The sequence below is a fragment of the Ovis canadensis genome, chromosome 13 (genome assembly GCF_042477335.2).
Source record: "Ovis canadensis isolate MfBH-ARS-UI-01 breed Bighorn chromosome 13, ARS-UI_OviCan_v2, whole genome shotgun sequence".
NCBI classification, from domain to species: Eukaryota; Metazoa; Chordata; class Mammalia; order Artiodactyla; family Bovidae; genus Ovis; species Ovis canadensis.
The window spans coordinates 49,331,136-49,348,417 of NC_091257.1; the positions used below are offsets into that span (position 1 = coordinate 49,331,136).

General features: G+C 47.3%; 1 protein-coding gene across 19 annotated transcripts in view; it reads right to left on the bottom strand.

The window, feature by feature from the left end:
• Positions 1-17,282, bottom strand: part of SVIL (supervillin) — a 258,674-nt gene that overhangs the window by 10,027 nt on the left and 231,365 nt on the right. For all 19 annotated transcript variants that reach the window (XM_069547648.1, XM_069547643.1, XM_069547647.1 and 16 more), the window contains 9 exons: positions 16,874-17,010; positions 15,666-15,813; positions 15,399-15,544; positions 12,966-13,141; positions 10,164-10,308; positions 9,545-9,821; positions 3,584-3,735; positions 1,307-1,412; positions 556-763 (listed from right to left, as the gene is read on the bottom strand). In XM_069547648.1, coding sequence (XP_069403749.1) covers positions 556-763; positions 1,307-1,412; positions 3,584-3,735; positions 9,545-9,821; positions 10,164-10,308; positions 12,966-13,141; positions 15,399-15,544; positions 15,666-15,813; positions 16,874-17,010 — 1,495 coding nt within the window. The remainder of the gene's footprint in view (positions 1-555; positions 764-1,306; positions 1,413-3,583; positions 3,736-9,544; positions 9,822-10,163; positions 10,309-12,965; positions 13,142-15,398; positions 15,545-15,665; positions 15,814-16,873; positions 17,011-17,282) is intronic.

Genomic DNA, 17,282 nt, shown 5'->3' on the forward strand with positions numbered 1-17,282 from the left:
TCTCTGGGTTGTGGGCACCTGTGGGTGCTGCCTGGAAGAGGAAGGGAACCCAACATCCACTGCGCCTGCCCTGGGGACTCTGGTAATGCACTTGGGCAGCTGTCTCCCAGACACCCTTGTCCCTGAAGGAGGGGGCACCTGACAGTCTGACACAGTGGGTGGTGTCCCAGCTCTCTTTAGCTGAGTGTTTGCAAACCTTCCACACCTCTGACAAAACCAGCTCTGATCCCCTAAATGATGTTTGAAATTTGTTCTCTTTTAAATAACCAAGGACCCGGGCTGATAATTCAAGAGCTGAATCACACCTCTGAAGGGGTCTTCTGCCTTTTACGGAAGCAGGTAAATCCTCAGAAAGTGGGGACAAACCTCAGAGGGGAGGTTTGGGCTGAACGCATGTCGCATGAACTTGGACCTTCGGGGCCCCTGACCTCGTGGGGGCCTCTCCACGCTGAGTCGTGCTGGACATATGGGGGCATCCACGGGGCTCTTGGGATGCTCAGCCTGCACCCCAGAGGCCCTCGCTCAGGGAGAGGTGCTCACACACACAGCACTCACTGGTCCTTGATTTTATTGGCTGCAGTCCTTCCGACCTCCTTCGTGTGGGCCTGGGCTTTGCATCCGTGCCACAGGTAGATGAGGGCTTTGTGGACGTTGAGGACGACCATGGACGTCCTAGACCTGAGGCTGCTGCAGTGACAGGCCACCTCCAGCAAGTTCCCCTCCACGGGCACCTCTCCGCGCACACAGTACAGCCGCCACTCGCCTGCAGGGGGCGCCGGCGGCACAGTTAGGAAGCGACTGAGCAGGGAGGGGACCCTGCCAGGCAGCCCAAGCCCCACTCCTTCCTGTGTCTGGAGGGGCAGGTGGAGGCGAGGCTGGTTTCTAACCCAGGCCCAGAAAACAAACCTTTGTGGGCTTAGAAACAGGTTGCCAAAAGTTCACGATGCAGGAAAACCAGTTTCACAAAATTTATAAAGACCTAAGTAAGTTGTAACCAGGCATATTTTAAGAAGCTTGAAAGCTGTGATGATTTTTTTTAAAGATGTTGCTCAACAGAAATCTCATAATTTAAAAGATAAAATCACTGATTTTTTTCCCCTCCAGGATCCAGTTGAAGGTCATCTTGTGGCCTTCTGCATGCAAAGCTGGATTCTGAAGGCAGCTCCACAGAAGGAGGAGGGGTGTGGGCACCCCATAAAGCTGATTTATAAGGCAAACTTATAAATTTGCCTTCAGCTACATGAAGAGAGACTTACTCCAAACCCCCACCCCTGAAAAGCGAATTCCGAGAGTAAGAGTGACTCACTCTGTGTGTTTTCTTCTTCCTCCTCCCGTCTGCCGGAGTGGACCACCATCCCCCCCTGGAAACACTGCAGGAAACAGGGGGGCTCCTTGCCCTGCAGGACTTGGACCTTCCGATTGAAACACATGATAGAGTAATAAGTCACATGTCCCGGTTCTGCGGTCATAAAAATAACACATGCCTGTGTAGAAAATCTGAACAATATTGAGAAGGACAAATAAAAGCCCGAGATAATACCATGTTTATGGAGAACACTATGACAGTTCTAAGTACAGCTTTCCTATGATACAAAGTATTTTTCAGGTGTATATTTTTCCAAGTAGGATTGCTGTTTTATGTGGCTTTTATACCCTGATTTTCTTCAGCTAGTGTTTTTCTATCATCACATGTCCTTTAAAGCATGAATTCTGATATTCTGCAGTAGGGATATAATGTGATTAATTTAAACATGTTTCTAATAAAACTTCTTAGCAGTGAGAATGACCAGCCACTGACTCAGTGTTTATGGGGAGAAGAACTATCTCTTTTGCAGCCTCTGGTCCCCTCAGAGGGCCTGTCACCCAAGATCACCTCAGTCACTGCATCTGTTAACCCATCAGTGTGAGATGCAACATAGTAACAGTAACCGAGGGTTGAGTCAGCTGACTTTCACTTTGCCAAAGACGTTTTCCCTTAAACAGGAAACTTGAACAGAGCCTGGCAGCTGGGCAGCACTGAAAGGCCGGAAGTGTTTCTCACTATAAGTTACCAACCTCAGGGCCTGTTGTGCACTAAGGGCCGTTTTGCCCGAGTGGTTTCTGTTTCGGCAGTGATTTTTCACCCACTGGATTGATACAAAATGAAATGCTCCAATTGGATTAAGACTCAAAACCCTAAGGATGATTTTGAAGGTATGATAAAACATTTGTTTATGGCCTCTACCCGCCCCCCAAAAAAAGCAGCTGAAATGATCCACTATGAGGAGTAAATTAGCTTTCAGTGACGAACAGCTGTTATGTGGAAAATATAGTCCACAGTAAAAAAAATGCATTAAATACTTTTAGGGAAGAGGATTGGTTCTTAGGAACCTGGAAGGCTGAGTGCTTGTGGATCTGTTTCTGGAGAAAATACCTCTGCTCTCTTTCCTGATGTTTTTCTTAACTTTTCATCCAAGACAGTAAAAGGATGCTGGGATCTCCAAAACGCCAGAATCAACTCTTAATTTCCCATAATAAAGAAAGGGACTGGAGGTTAGACCCAAACATTAAAAAGGAATGCTTTCAAAACCTTTGACTTTGGGCAGTGGTATCTGCCAGGCATCACACAGGCTCTGGGGTTATGGGGTGGGTAAGACCAGGATAGACACAGTTTCTTTCATGCTTATGGAGGAAGTCACAGAATAAGTAAACAGTGACCATCCTTTTACGTTGGGGTAAGTGCTGTGGAAAACTAAAGCAAAAGGACAGACAAGGTGGAGAAAGCACATGGAGGTGACATCCAGACAGAAACCCAGGGGAGTGCCCGGCCGGGGAGATCCCTGCAAAAGCCCTGCAGTGGGCAGAAAGGGGGGAACCACAAAAAGGTGGCAGTGGCCTGAACAGGCGTCCAAGACCAGGGAGGCTGGAGAGTGCAGACTGACACCAGCAAACCCTTAGATGGTGGCCCAGGTGTGACAGAGAACAGAGAGGGTAGGGCATGATCTAATGGGTCCTAGAAAATCACCCAGGCTGCCATGGGGACGCAGGCCGTGGGAAGACAGCCTTTACATACGCCTCTGACATTTCCTAAGGATGGATTTATGTAAGAGGAATAACTGATCCAAGTGTGTGAGCACTTTAAGGTTCTTAAGCGAAAGCTGCCTTTCAGGGTGGCTGTTTCAATTTATACTTCCCAGCAGAGACAGGCATGGGCACCCATCCTCCTGAATCCTCACCAGCCCTGGGTCCATTCTTTTAAAACACTTCTGCCATTTTAGGAGTGCAAAGTGGCATCTTTGTCCTATTTACAATTCCTTGATGATCAGTTAAGTGAAAACTTAAAAAACGTATATGGGCTCTTTAAACTTAATTTTGTGGATTTATTATTTGCAGATATTCTTTAAGGCCATATTATAAGAGGTCTGCCTTCCTGGCCAGGGAGATGATGAAAGAGGAGACGGAGCCTGAAATACAGGGAAGCCAGATCAAGACTAAAGAGGCTTTGGACAATGCTCTCCTTTGTTCATTAGAATCAGGTCCTTAGGGAAACAAACCAGGCGCCCTCCTTTCCCTTGTTTGCGGTAGATCTGCCTCCAGGACTTACCTGGGCCCCTCTTTCCTCGTCCAGCTCCACTGTCATCAGAGCTGACGTGCCCTTCTCACTCACGGTTGACTGGCGGCCTTGCCAGAAGAAGTAGACACACTTCTCTTTGCCAGCCACCCTGACTGAGTGCTCCCCCTTCTGCCGGCTTCCCACTGCAAACACAAAGAACAGCAGAGCGTGGGATGAGCAGGGGATAAACCGTAAGAAGAGCCAGTGTGCAGCTCAGGCCTCCAGACTCTGAGGACAAACAGTAGAAGGTGCAACCCTGGGGTGCAGCGCTGGGGATAAATCATTTACAACAGAGGGAACGTCGATCTTGGTTGGCCACTGGAAGGGAAAGAAACCACCTTTCTTCCAGCTAATGGACCCCAAGCCTCCAAACTGGAGGAAGATGATCTCCAGGCCCTGCTGATACCCCAAGATAAACGTCTATCATCTGGGAGGATAGTAGGCCATCCAGGTGTGTATAACAGAAATGTGCACGCCAGAGCAGGCCCAGGGCCTGATGGCACAAGCGCAATTTCCGTGTTTCACCAACCTTTGGCAGATGGTCTGCTGGTGGAGAAAGGATACTGCAAACAATGGTTGGGCCGGCTTTAAGTACAAAGGAAAAAATGTCATCTGCTAAGACTGTTTAGTAAAAAAAAAAAAACACTTGGAAGTCTCCAAGTTATGTCAGAAATGGAGAGACAAATTGCAGACCTATCACTTTCACAAAATAACCTGGGATTTAAGTGATGACTGCCACCAGGGCTGCAGCCAGGATGAAGGGCTGGTTAGTCTCACTGCCGGGACCTCGCAGGCACTGGAGAGAGCGCAGCAGCGCATGGAATGCAGACCCCACTGAGGGACAGTCATGGAAAGTGATCTGGGTGAGTGGTCACTTCAGACAGTAGTTCAGACCCCAAACCGTTACCTATAGGAAGAGATCTGTCTCCAGACTCCCTCATTTGTTTGTTCAGTAAATATTTACTGACCACCTACTGTGTGCCAGGGCAATGATGATGAGCAAAGCAGAGGGTGTCAGTACTGAGAGGAGAAGATGGGGGATGTGACAAGTGGCAGGCTGAGCGCTGCTGGAGTGCCTGGTGGGGAAGGCCTTTTGGACGAGGTGCATAAGAGAGGCCTGAATGACCGTGACCAAGAAGCAGAGCATTCTAGGCTGAGTGACGTCAGGAGACTAAGATCTCCACTCATGCCCGGGTGGTCCCGGGTGGGATCAACCCAGGGAGGATGCAGATGCCCATGATACCCATATATGTTGAAAGTCAAGAAGAATAAACATATGCACACCAAGGGGGGAAGGGGGGTGTGGGTGGGATGGTATGGGATTGATGTTTATATTGTAATGTGTATAAAATAGGTAATTAATGAGAACCTACTGTATGGCACAGGGAGCTCTACACAGTGCTCTGTGGTGACCTAAATGGGAAGGAAATTTTAAAAAGATGGGATATACATAAATATACACACATATACACACACACACACATATAGGTAATTCACCCTTGCTGCACAGCAGAAACTAGCACAACATTGTAAAGCAACTGTAAAACTCCAATAAAAAAATTTAAAAACATAAAAATACCAAAAATAATAATCAGATTCTCTGGTTCTATATGATCTCAACTTTTCTCAACCCCAATCTCATTGATAAAATCACAGTTGTCTTAAGGTTTGAAGGTAAGAAGAAAGCTCAATTATTTCAAGTTTCTAAGTGGTCAGGGACCATATTTATGTGATTTCTTTTCGTCTTTTGATCAAAGTACTCAAACAGCTTTCATAACTGATTATGATAATTCTTAAAGGATTCTGACCAAGCTCAGGCCTTAGCACCTTCTACTGTGAACCTGAAATTGTCAAATCTGTGTACTTCTAGGTGCACCAAGCAAACAGAAACCACCCCATGAATAGATGTTACATGTCCATAATTAATCTGGAAGCCACTCGTTGAAAGTTTTGCGAATTTACGTAAGAACAGAAGTTATCTTTGTTTAGCAATCCCACACTCTTCAAAGCAGTGAAAACTGGTCACATCAGTTAGACAGGTACTAAGGAGAGAGATGCTTAAAAGATATCACAGCAGTTTACATGTCTTGGAATTTGTTACCAGTCTATTAAATATATGTTCATACTTAAATAATCAGTGTTGTGCACCCTAACACTCTAAAATGGGCTTGCCTACATATACCTAAAATAGGACTATATTCCCTTAAAAATATTCCATAAAAGTTTTCACAAATTTTCCTTGCGATTTTCTTCAGCATACCCCGAATTTAATCCTGTGTACAACTTATTTTGATGCATGTATTGATTTTTAGTTTTAGCAAAGGTTAAGTTGTATTAGTTAAGCTCTCTATTAAGCTCTCTATTAAAAGCTTCTGGACTGTCATCTTTGCAGCCCTGACCCGAGGCTGAATGTAACGTGTCGCTGTATGCTGCCATCCACCTACTTTGGAGAGGAAGGAGTTGCGTTTAGAAGCAACAAAAAACAGGTGGTGGCTGTTCAGCCACGTGAACTGCTCAGCACAAGGTCTTGCAGCCAACCTCCTACAATAGGAACTTGGCTCCCACATGGGGCCCTGGTGGGGCCTGACCCAGCATCACTGGGTACCCCAAGCTGCCTGTTCCCTGACCCCGTGGGGACTGAGCCACATCCTGCAGCACCTGAGGCAGGACACTGACCACTGGGGCCTCTGGTCTCCCTTGCCACAGTTCATGTCCCGAGGAGCAGACTGCCCAGAGTCAGCCAAGAGGGCGACAGTGCTGCGTCACCAGAAGCTGCTTTCTGCTGGGCCTGCCCAGAAGGGCACCTTGAATTCAATCCCCTTTGCAGGTGTAGCCCTGTGGGTCTGAGTGGTGTGGGGACTGGACCAGCTGTCACCAAGGGGCCAGGGCTTCTGTGATGACCACAGAGCAGCTGAAAATGCTATTAGGCTGTGCCTTTCTGCTCCCAGAGAGATGGCCTGGAATCTGAACGCTGCCTGGCCTCCTTTAATCCTCTGCAGCTGGGCTTCATCAAAGCTGTCACTTAGTCCATAAAGGTGCCTGCCACAGAGTCTGGCTATGACACGTACCTTGTGTTCACTGGGGAGAAACACAAAGTATTTGTGCAGGTCACATCAGCATTTCTTAGGGGCCTCTCAGAAATCTGAGATCTGTTTTTTAAATTCATTTTCATACAGTCTTAGTCATCCATTCACTGACCATTATTTTTTAAGAGAAGGAGACAAGTAAATTTCAGACGGTAGCTCCCCCGTCTGGTTTTGTAAAACAGCAAGCCCTTTCCCTTCCTCTACTTTTAAGGCTGAGGACGGCGGGTGCTCTTGAAAGTTGCTCCTTATTGGTCCCACATCCACAACATCGAAGGTTAGTAGGTCTTTTCCCACTAAATTCCTGCTGATTGTCTCAAGTGCCAGGCAGCACAGATGAGTATTCAGTGTCCAACTTGGCAGTTCACCCCAGAGTTTAAACCCACAACAGAGACCCTCTAGGAACTGCTATCATTGGGGTGGACCCATGGTATCTCATCTTCCAGTCCAGTGCAGGAGCTATGCTGAGAAGGTCGGCAATGATGATGCCTGCACCTCTATGTGCTAAACATCCCACATACCCGACCCTAGGCCCCTGCCAGCAGGGTATTATAATCTCCATTTGCCAGGTGAGTAAACCGAGGCTCAGACAGGTTATATAAATTTCCCCAACTTGCACAGCTAGTGGCCCCTGAGAGGATTCAGACCCAGGCTGTAGGGTCCCTGGGTCTGGGGCCTTTCCTCCAAGCTGGGAGGCCTTCTTGGGGAGAAAAGGGGTCTGGAGTGTCCAGTTTCTATGTCCTGTGACTGTCCAGTCACACAGTCCCTAAAAAAGCGCCTTATTCCTTAAATATAAGACCTGATACCATAAAACTCCTAGGAGAGAACATGGGCAAAACATCCTATGTTTTGTTATAAAAAACCAGTGTTTTTTTATGTCAGTCTCCCAAGGCAATAGAAATCAAAGCAAAAATATACAAATGGGACCTAATCAAACTTACAAGTTTTTGCACAGCAAAGGAAACAAGGAACCAAAGGAAAAGACAACCTATGGGATGGGAGAAAATACTTAGAAATGATGTAACTGACAAGGGCTTAATCTCTAAACTGTACAATAGCTCATATAACTCAACAACAGAAAACAACCCAATTGAAAAACGGGCAGAAGATCTAAACAGACGTTTTTCCAAAGAGGACGTAAAGATGGCTAGTAGACAGTTGAAAAGATGCTCAACATCATTAATTATTAGAGAAATGCAAATCAAAACCACAATGAAGTATCACCTCTTACCATTCAGAATGACCATCATTTAAAAATCTACAAATAAGTGCTGGAGAGGGTGTGGAAAGAAGGGAACCCCCTCCTACACTCTTGGTGAGAATGTAAGTTGGTGCAGCCACTGTGGATAACAGTATGGAGGGTCCTCAGAAAATGTAAACAAGAATTACCATATGGTCCAGCAATTAATTCCATTCCTGGGCATGTATCCAGAAAAAAACAATATAATTGAAAAAGATACATGCATCCCTATGTTCATAGAAGCACTATTTACAATAGCCAAGACATGAAAGCTACGTAGATGTCCATTGACAAACGAATAGATGAAGAAGATGTGGTGTAAACACACACAATGAAATATTCCTCAGCCGTAAAAAAGAATGAGATAATGCCATCTGAGCAGCACAGATGGGGAGATTACCATACTAAGAAAAAGACACATGCTGTATGATACCACTTGTATCTGGAAGCTAAAATACAACACATATATAACCTTGTCTACAAAACGGAAACGAGACTCATAAAGAACAGACCAGTGGTTGCCAAAGCGGGAGGGGACGTTGGGGAGGGGCAGACTGGGAGTTTGAGATTAGCAGAGACAAACTAGTAATACAGGAAGGATCCACAATGTCCTACTGTACAGCACAGAACTGTATTTACTATCCGGTGATGAACCATAATGGAAAAGAATGAAAAAGGATATGTGTGTGTGTGTGTGTATATATACTTGAATCATTTTGCTGTGCAGAAGTTAGTACAGCACTGTCGACCAACTATACTTCAATAGTATACAATTTAAAAGTGTCCTCTTTATAGAGCAGGTGCTCAGTAAATGCCACCTGTTGATTAATAGAAGAGTGGATAAATTAGGTAAGAAACCAAATGGTTCTAAATCAAGTGTTTGAAAGCCAGCAGTGGCCTCCGCCCTGTGCCCGGCAGGGCAGCCACACCCAGATGGTGAGGGGGCCAGGAGGAGGTGACTAAACTCCCTTGGTACGTGAAACTCGGAATCACCAACTTGTGACATAAACTGTCTCTAAATGCGTAGCAATGCGGGACACTGGATCACTTGACCTGTGACTTCTTGGCAAGAAAAGGATGATTTCTCCCCAATCCACCGCTCTCTGCCCTCATTGCCCCTAGTGCAAAGCACACCATGGAGAGTTTTGTTCTTTTGCCACGTGAAGAGCACAGCACTGTGGGGTCTGTGGGGAGGTGGGATCATGTATTTACCCTGCCAGATCCATAGAGCACTGTTAGGACTCTCAGCCTTAGAGGAAATACTTCTTTCAGTCTGAATAAATCTGTGTGTGGATTGACTGTGACACCACTTGGTATCAGTTCTGTACCATCGGCCGTGTGTTCCTTCCATTTCGGCAGCATCCAAATCGTTGCTTCTTAGAAGACCTTTGGGGATGGGGCAGGGGAGGGGGCGAGGGCGGCTGGGGAACCTTACCATGCCAGGCGACTAGAGGGAAGCTCCAGGGGTGCTAGCTGCGCTGGGGTGTTAGGAATCTATTCCCAAGGTTCTCGTGAGGAATGACTAGATGGCCCTCGCACCGGCGGCTGGGGACAGACACGCACTCAGTCTGGATCTGGTGGCCACGATGCCCACGGTGGGGCTAGGAGGACACAGAAGTGCTCACTGACCTGCGGTGCTCACGATGAACTTCCACTTGACCACGTAGGCATCGCCCTCGTGGAACTGCCCGATGCTCTGCTTGGGGAGCCTGCTGTAGTCGAACTCCAGGATGTGCCAGACGTCCACCGAGACGCTGGCGATCTCGAACTGCCTCCGGTCGTCCCCTTCCACCAGCCCATAGCCTCGGCCCACGTTGACCCCATCCAGCACGGTGCCGGCCGCCGTCTGGGGCACTGGCACCATCCGCGTCACGTCGTAAGGCTTGACCTCTGCCCGGGCATCATCCTAGGAGGGAACGCAGACACGCTGGCTCAGCTGCCTCTGCATCCGCAGCTATAGCATCACTGCTTCCCTGGTGATGGGACAGCCTCAGAGGATGGTGTTTTCAGGCTGTCCAGTGCATTTCAGGAAAGGGTGCATTTAGGGGACACACGCCATGACTGTGAATGCGACACCTATAAACCTGGATGTGAAAACACGGCTATTTTCACCTCCTGGAGTCAGAATGTAACTGGAAACTGGTCTGCTGTTCTGCTAGCAAACCCCAGGAGGGCTTTTAGCATCCAGGCCCCTCTGGCATGGACTCAAACCGAGCTCTGAGGTCTGGGGCTTGATCACCCTCAATACCTTGTGCTGCGCGAGTTCGCTGGCGTTCCTCTTGTTAGGTCTCTTCAGTTCCGTCCAATCAAGGAATTTCTCTTTGAACAAGATCGTCTCGTTGTGTTCTGTAAGTCTCCCAAATATTGCCCAGTCGGGCCGCCCCTGTCCTTTCCTGCAGGGTGAGGGTGGGGTGGGAGGAGTGGATGGGAAAAGAACCAAGATTAAATAAGTCACGTTGAAATTAAGAAGGGCCAAACCCAGCACACGTGGCTAGTGAGAAAACCAAATACGTAAACAGTATACAGAATGGATGGTTTGTTTTCACTGAAATGCCATTTTCTTATTTTAGCCTGAAGCCTTGCATGGTTTTGTTTCCTTGGCGTTGATGTGCCTGAATGTGACGTGATCCACCTCAGGACTGGACTTGCCTTGCATTCCAGCAAATCCTCACGTCGGGGTCCCCGAGGGCAACAGGCTAGTCTGGGAGTTCAGCAAAGGCAGGAGTCACAGGCCTGTCGCTCTTGCCTGCTTTACTCTGCCCACGGTCATCCAAAGGGCCTCAGCATATTTCCTTCAAGTCCATGAATAGATGGAGGGAGCTTTGTTCACCCTGAGTTCTCTTTTTAAGTCATGTCACAATGGAGATTGCCAGTCTCCAGGAACAAATTCTCCTCTGTTCCCTAAATGAACATACCCTCATGGGTCATAGAGCGAATTTGTGCACGTTTATGTCTAGGTCACTGGATGGGAAGCAGCTGAGCAGAACACAATGAAAAGAGAAAGGAAGCCGCCCAGCCCAGTCAGGAGGTCCATACTGTCTCGGGATCTCAGAAACCGGCGCTGAGCTCGGAACACAGCTAACTTAGAAATAGGGAGAGCTGAGAAAAGATGTGCACAAGAGGGTGAGCCCTAAGGATAAGGTGAGGGTGTTTCTCATCCTTCCTAATCAGCCTTGGCTTGTGAACTGGGTCCCGCAGATGGATGGGCAGTGCCTCTTGGGTCCTGTGGTGGCCCCTGCTTCATCACGTCCTGCTTGGTCCAGACCAAGCATCACAGCTGAGGCACAGCAAGGGGCTGCCTGTTTTCAAAGGGACCCGAAAGGATGAGGCACTGTATGCAAACACTTCCACTGCGGAGTCTGGTGGGACTTCAGGAACCAAATATCAGCAACTGTGGGAAATTCAGGACTACCTTGAAGACTATGGTCCTTAACAATTCCACTCTGCAGACTTTCTGAGGTGCTTATAGAACGAGCACTTTGGTCTCAGCTTAGAAATTCATCTTGGATACTGTGAAGCCAGGGAGCACGGCCAGCCGCAGGTCTAGAGTGAGGCGTGAAGCTGGTGACCCTGCCCTCTGTCCTGGCGCGAGGGTCTGAGCTGCGTGAAGTCATGACTCCTCGGTGGTCTCGGTCTCCTGTCTGCTAAGGAGGGCTGGCGCCCTACTTTGGCTGCATCTTACAATCCCTGGGGAGCTTTTAAGACATGCTGACCCACAAGCCCCACCCACCTAAGTCTAAAGCACATCTCCTGCGCTGGGCCCACCATGCATTGTTTTTCAGAGCTCCCTCAGTGCTTCTGGTCTCAGAGGGGCTGAGAGCCAGCAGGCAAGATGCCCACTCTTCCATATTTTCAGATCTCAGATGACGTCATGACCGAACTGTCCGTCAGATTTTACGCTTTGGTATTTTTTTCTTTTACTATAGCAAGTTATGGACGGAGGAGCCTGGTGGGCTGCAGTCCATGGGGTCGCTAAGAGTCGGACACGACTGAACGACTTCACTTTCACTTTCCACTTTGATGCATTGGAGAAGGAATTGGCAACCCACTCCAGTGTTCTTGCCTGGAGAATCCCAGGGACGGGGGAGCCTGATGGGCTGCCGTCTATGGGGTCGCACAGAGTCGGACACGACTGAGGTGACTTAGCAGCAGCAGCAGCAGCCAGTAAAATATTCCTTTTAGTCTTAGCTTTAGTTCTTAAAAAAAACTAGTTGTTTCAGTACTAATTTTGTTAAGTGTGCTTAAAAGGGATTTGAAAACTTTTCACCTACACTGACATCATTTTGAATTTTTTCCTATAATGACAATGAATAATAAAATCAAGAATTTGATTTTAAAACAGGAAACTAGGTAGGACAGTTGAAATCTGTATATAAGTTCAATGGAAAACATTAAAAAGCAGTTTCAACATGCCATTTGCATCAATTTCTAATGTATTATGTGGCATGTGATAGTTATGAAATAAAAAACACTGATCCTTTGGATGTAAATTTTTTTCTCAAGATCATCTTTCTGAGAGTTTTGTGCACCTTTCGCCGATTTGCCAAAATGACTTTTAAAAGTCCAGTAGACTGTAGGAAATAACTACAATCATTACTTCAATACCACGTCTTCCCTCCCCCCAAAGGGCAAAAACCTCATCTAAATAAATGGTGGATCCTGGAATTCAAGGGCTATGCTGGGGAGGTGTGAAACCAGACAAGAGAGGCATAGTTTCCCCAGCTTCAGATCCATGGCTGGATTCCAGGACTTGGCAAGCTTTTCAGATGAGCAAGCCATTTGTTTACACAACTGCTAGTCATCTGGCACAGCAGCACCTGAACGCTGCAGGTGGCACCGATTTACTTTAAGAAATGAAACACAACAGCAACACCATCCAGACGGCCTCTCCGTCCGTACTTCTGTATTTGTTAGGGAAAAGCTAAAGCGCTGTTCCTTTTGTGAATAATCATGGTGCTGCATTGTGATCATTTATGAAAGGTAAAGCCCCAGAGAGGTGATGGTTAATCACTGCAGTGGGCGGGGGAGATGGTCGAGGGCCTGGCAGTACCTGGGAATGAGGGGGTTGCATTCCCCAGGATCCAGCGGGTTGATGTCACAATTCTCATAGTCAAAGGTTCCATTCCACAAGTGCTTTGCCAGCTGAAAGGCGATTTTCCGTTGTGCTAACGTGACTTCTTTTCCATGCCACACGTAAACTTCACTCCCAAAATCAAACACCAGTACCTGGGGAAATGGCACAGAAAAATCTGTTAACTCCAAGGACAAGTACTAGTTGAACCAGGGTCTCTAGTGACAGTGAGCCAGACAGGCGATGATTTAAATCCTAATGGAGCATTCAGTACAGACACAAAGAGACCTGGCAGCTAACGCCGTCCTGCCAAGCTGGCCTCCACTCTGTGGGTGTGATTTCTGTCTTGTTGACCTAAGTGCCCAAGCTAACCCCTCCTCTGAAGGCTCAGGCCATGCAGCACTTCTGAGGCATAAGAGCTATTTAAGTATGTCTTCCTCCATCCCCCTTACTCCCTCCCCTCCCTTGTCATTCACTCATTTAACTTATACAGGCAACCTCACATGGCACTGAGGACCCAGTGACTGCACAGGACTCTGCCCTGTACAATTCCGGGACCCTCAAGGGCAGAGACAAACCTGTACTTAGATCTGCAGTTGGGCTCACTAGGGTTTGCTGAATGAATACAGGAACACAATGCTATTTCTTATTTCCTTGCCTGTTGCTGGTTCTATGCTTTCTTCCTAGAATAATTCCTGTCTTCATTTTCAACCTTCCCTGATAGCTCAGTTGGTAAAGAATGTAAAGTCTCCTGCCTGCAATACAGGAGACCCCGGTTCAATTCTTAGATCAGGAAGATTCCCCGGAGAAGGGATAGGCTACCCACTCCAGTATTCTTGGGCTTCCCTGGTGGCTCAGCTGGTAAAAGAATCCACCTGCAGTGTGGGAGACCTGGGTTCGATCCCTGTGTTGGGAAGATCCTCTGGAGAAGGGAACGGCTACCCACTCCAGTACTCTGACACAACTGAGCGACTTTCACTTTTTTTCATTTCCAGCAATCCAGATTCTACTTAAGAATAGTAGAATTATTATTGCTAAGCAAACTAAGTAGAATTACTAAGCAAACTAGACTCAGTTTCACCGTATCATTAAAATTGTTCCTGATGACTTCTTTTCCTGTGGCAGTGTTTCTCCCTTTAAATGCCCATTCACAGGAGACAGTCAGTCTAGCTTCGGATGACATTCTTTCTAACACTTTTCTACCCAATGAAATGTAAAGTCCTGATGTGTCTGTCTTCCACTTCCTTCTCAACATTCAGATACTTAATGGTCCTGGATATATACACTCACACACACGCACACACACACACGCACACACGCACACATGCACACACACGCACACACACACGCACACACACACACATGTAGGCATGTGTGCTCCTTTGCTTCATCACGTTTGATTCTTCGTGACATTATGGACTGCAGCCACCAGGCTCCTTGGTCCGTGGGACTCTCCGGGCAAGAATACTGGAGTGGGTTGCCATGCCCTCTTCTAGAGGATCTTCCCCACCCAGGGATCGAACCCATGTCTCCTGTGGCTCCTGCATGGCAGGTGGATTCTTTTACTGCTGAGCCACTGGGGAAGCCCACAAATACACATATATAAAATATTACATATAAAATTAAATATTTAATAAATAGTCAGAAAAAAACAATAAAAACATTTATTAATTTAATAAATCTTTACTTATGTGAGAAATAAAAATTTATGGGTTTACTTGGCAAACCTAACAATTATATATACACCTATGATTCATGAAACTCAAGGACTGAAAAATGTTTAATGTTTATATAAAAATCAAGAGACAGGCCTGAGTCATATTTATGTTTGGCCCCAAAAAGAAAAGCCTTCAATGTCCCATGCCTCCTCAGAACAAATTTGTAACTCTATATTAGCAACCAGGTAGCGCAGTGGTGAAGAATATGCCTGCCAGTGCAGGGCATTTAAGAGACATTGGTTCAATCCCTGGGTTGGGGAAGATCCTCTGGAGGAGGAAACAGCAACCCGATCCAGTATTCTTGCCTGGGAAATCCCATGGACAGAGGAGCCTGGTGGGCTACAGTCCACGGGGTTGCAAAGAGTCAGACACAGCTTAGTGAATGAACAACAATTAGCATCTAAGACAGCAGTAATGATTTGAAATCACAAATTGGTAGCCTTTAACAAGATGTTTCTGGGGACTTCCCTGGTAGTCCAGTGGTTAAGAACACCGTTCTTCTACTGCAGGGGCTGTGGGTTCGATCCCTGGTTAGGGAACTTAAGATCTCCCATGCTTCAAGGTGCAGCCAAAAAAAAAACCCAAACAAGATGTCTCTGATCTGCGATGTGCACTAACCCTGGCTAGCGTCTGTCGGGCACTTCCTGTCTGCTTTCCTGGGCAGCCCAGGGCCAAGGCAGAGCCCTCGCCATACCTCTTTTGACTGCAGAAGGGAGCACTTTGGGATCTTCCCCCAGTAGTCATCATCAGGGACGAGTTTGTCATCCATCAGACGGTAAATGCAGTTGGTTTCTATTATGGCCGTTTCGTAGAGCTCATCCTCCTTTGGGTCTCCGGCGGCTTTGGGATAAGAACAGTAAGGGGATGTTATGTTTTCCACTGGAGAGCGTCTGGTTTGCAAGAAGGAAGGAGAGGAGAAGAAGTAGCCAGTCTTCTTCTCCGAGATGCAGTAAACTCTTACATTGGTAACTGGCTTGGCCGCCCAGAAGCTTCCAGAAGTCTTTGGCTGCATGTGTGTGTGTATTAATTCCTTCTTCAACAGTCTGGATATACGTTGCTCTACAACCAAGTTCCCTCTTGGTCTGAATTAAACTCGCAAGTTCTGAGGCCTAAACAGAGAGAGGAACACAGTTACCTGGGCAGACAAGTCCAAGGCCAGGTGGTGGATGGGCTAAGGCTGAAATCAGGTGCGTGTCTGAAAGGAAAACCTCGTGACCACAGGGGCCAGGGGCACTGGTTGGCGGTTGTCTACAAAGTCAAGAAAATGTAACTAAAGGACTAGGGAGAATCCATTCTTTAGAGCAACAGTTCTTAGTCTTAAATTCAACAGATCATCCATGATGCTTTTAAGAATACCCATTCTACTAATCAGCCATAAAAAAAAACAAAATTTGCATCAACATGGATGCAACTACAGACGATCATACTAAGTGAAGTCAGAAAGAGGACAAATACTATATGATGTCATATGTGGAGTCTAAAATATGACAGAAATGAACCTATGAAACAGAAAGACTCACAAAGAGAGCAGTCTTGTGGTTGCCAAGGGGGAGGAGACGTGGGAGAGGGATGGGCTAGGAGTTTAGGATTAGAGACGCCAGCTAGCATATACAGGACGGATAAACACTGAGGTTCTATTGTAGAGCACAGGGAACTATACTCAATATCCCGGGAAGAAAAACAGTATGAAAAAGAAGGGATGTATAACTGGACTACTTTGCTCTACAGCAGAAATTAACCCTGTAAATCAGAAATTGACATTGTAAATCAACTATAAGTCAATCAAAAATCAGTAAGTCAAAAAAAAAAAAATCCCATTTCCTGGTCTTTTCCCATTAAAATCTCACTCAGTACATCAGAGAAGGAACTTCATTAGCACCGGGATAAACAACTTGGAAGTGATGTAGAGGAAGTTTCTCCCTCTACAAACGATGAACCAGGACTTAAAACCTGGGGGCGTAGGCCAGACTCCTTTGAAAACACCTCCCTGAAGCACTTAATGAGAGGCTTGTTGCAGAGACCTTCCGGAAAAGAAAGAAGACTATCCCCTCTCACTTGAATGAGACACTGAGGCTTTTGAGAAGCTTTCTAGGGGTCTGGCCACTGGAAGAATGTCCTGTGTCTAAAGGAGACGCAGAACCAAGCTACTCTCATTCCTTAGACACTGACCTTCGCCTTCTCGATCACGTTGGCAAACTCTCCAACCCACAGGAAGCAGTGATGGGGGGAGAGCAGGAGGAAGCAGTCCCCGCTGTTGAGGGAGGAGGCGCGAGGCTCCACCAGCCGCGTCTGCACGTGTCTTCTTCCTGAACACGGAGCAGAGGTCACCGTCTCCTCGAGAGGAGCCCTGTCCCCCCGTCCCAGCAGGACCTGCCGGGACGCATCCCACATCCAGAGCAGCCCTGCTCCTGACTCTGCCTCCTGGCCAGTCTCCTCTGCTCACCCGAGCTCCCGTGACCCAGGGGACCTAGGTCACAGCCTTGAGGATGACTTTCCCTGGTGGCACGTCCCAAGAGTCACCACCAGGACCGCTAGCATTGTCCTGTTACAGCGTGGGGACCCATTAAGGCTCCCTCCC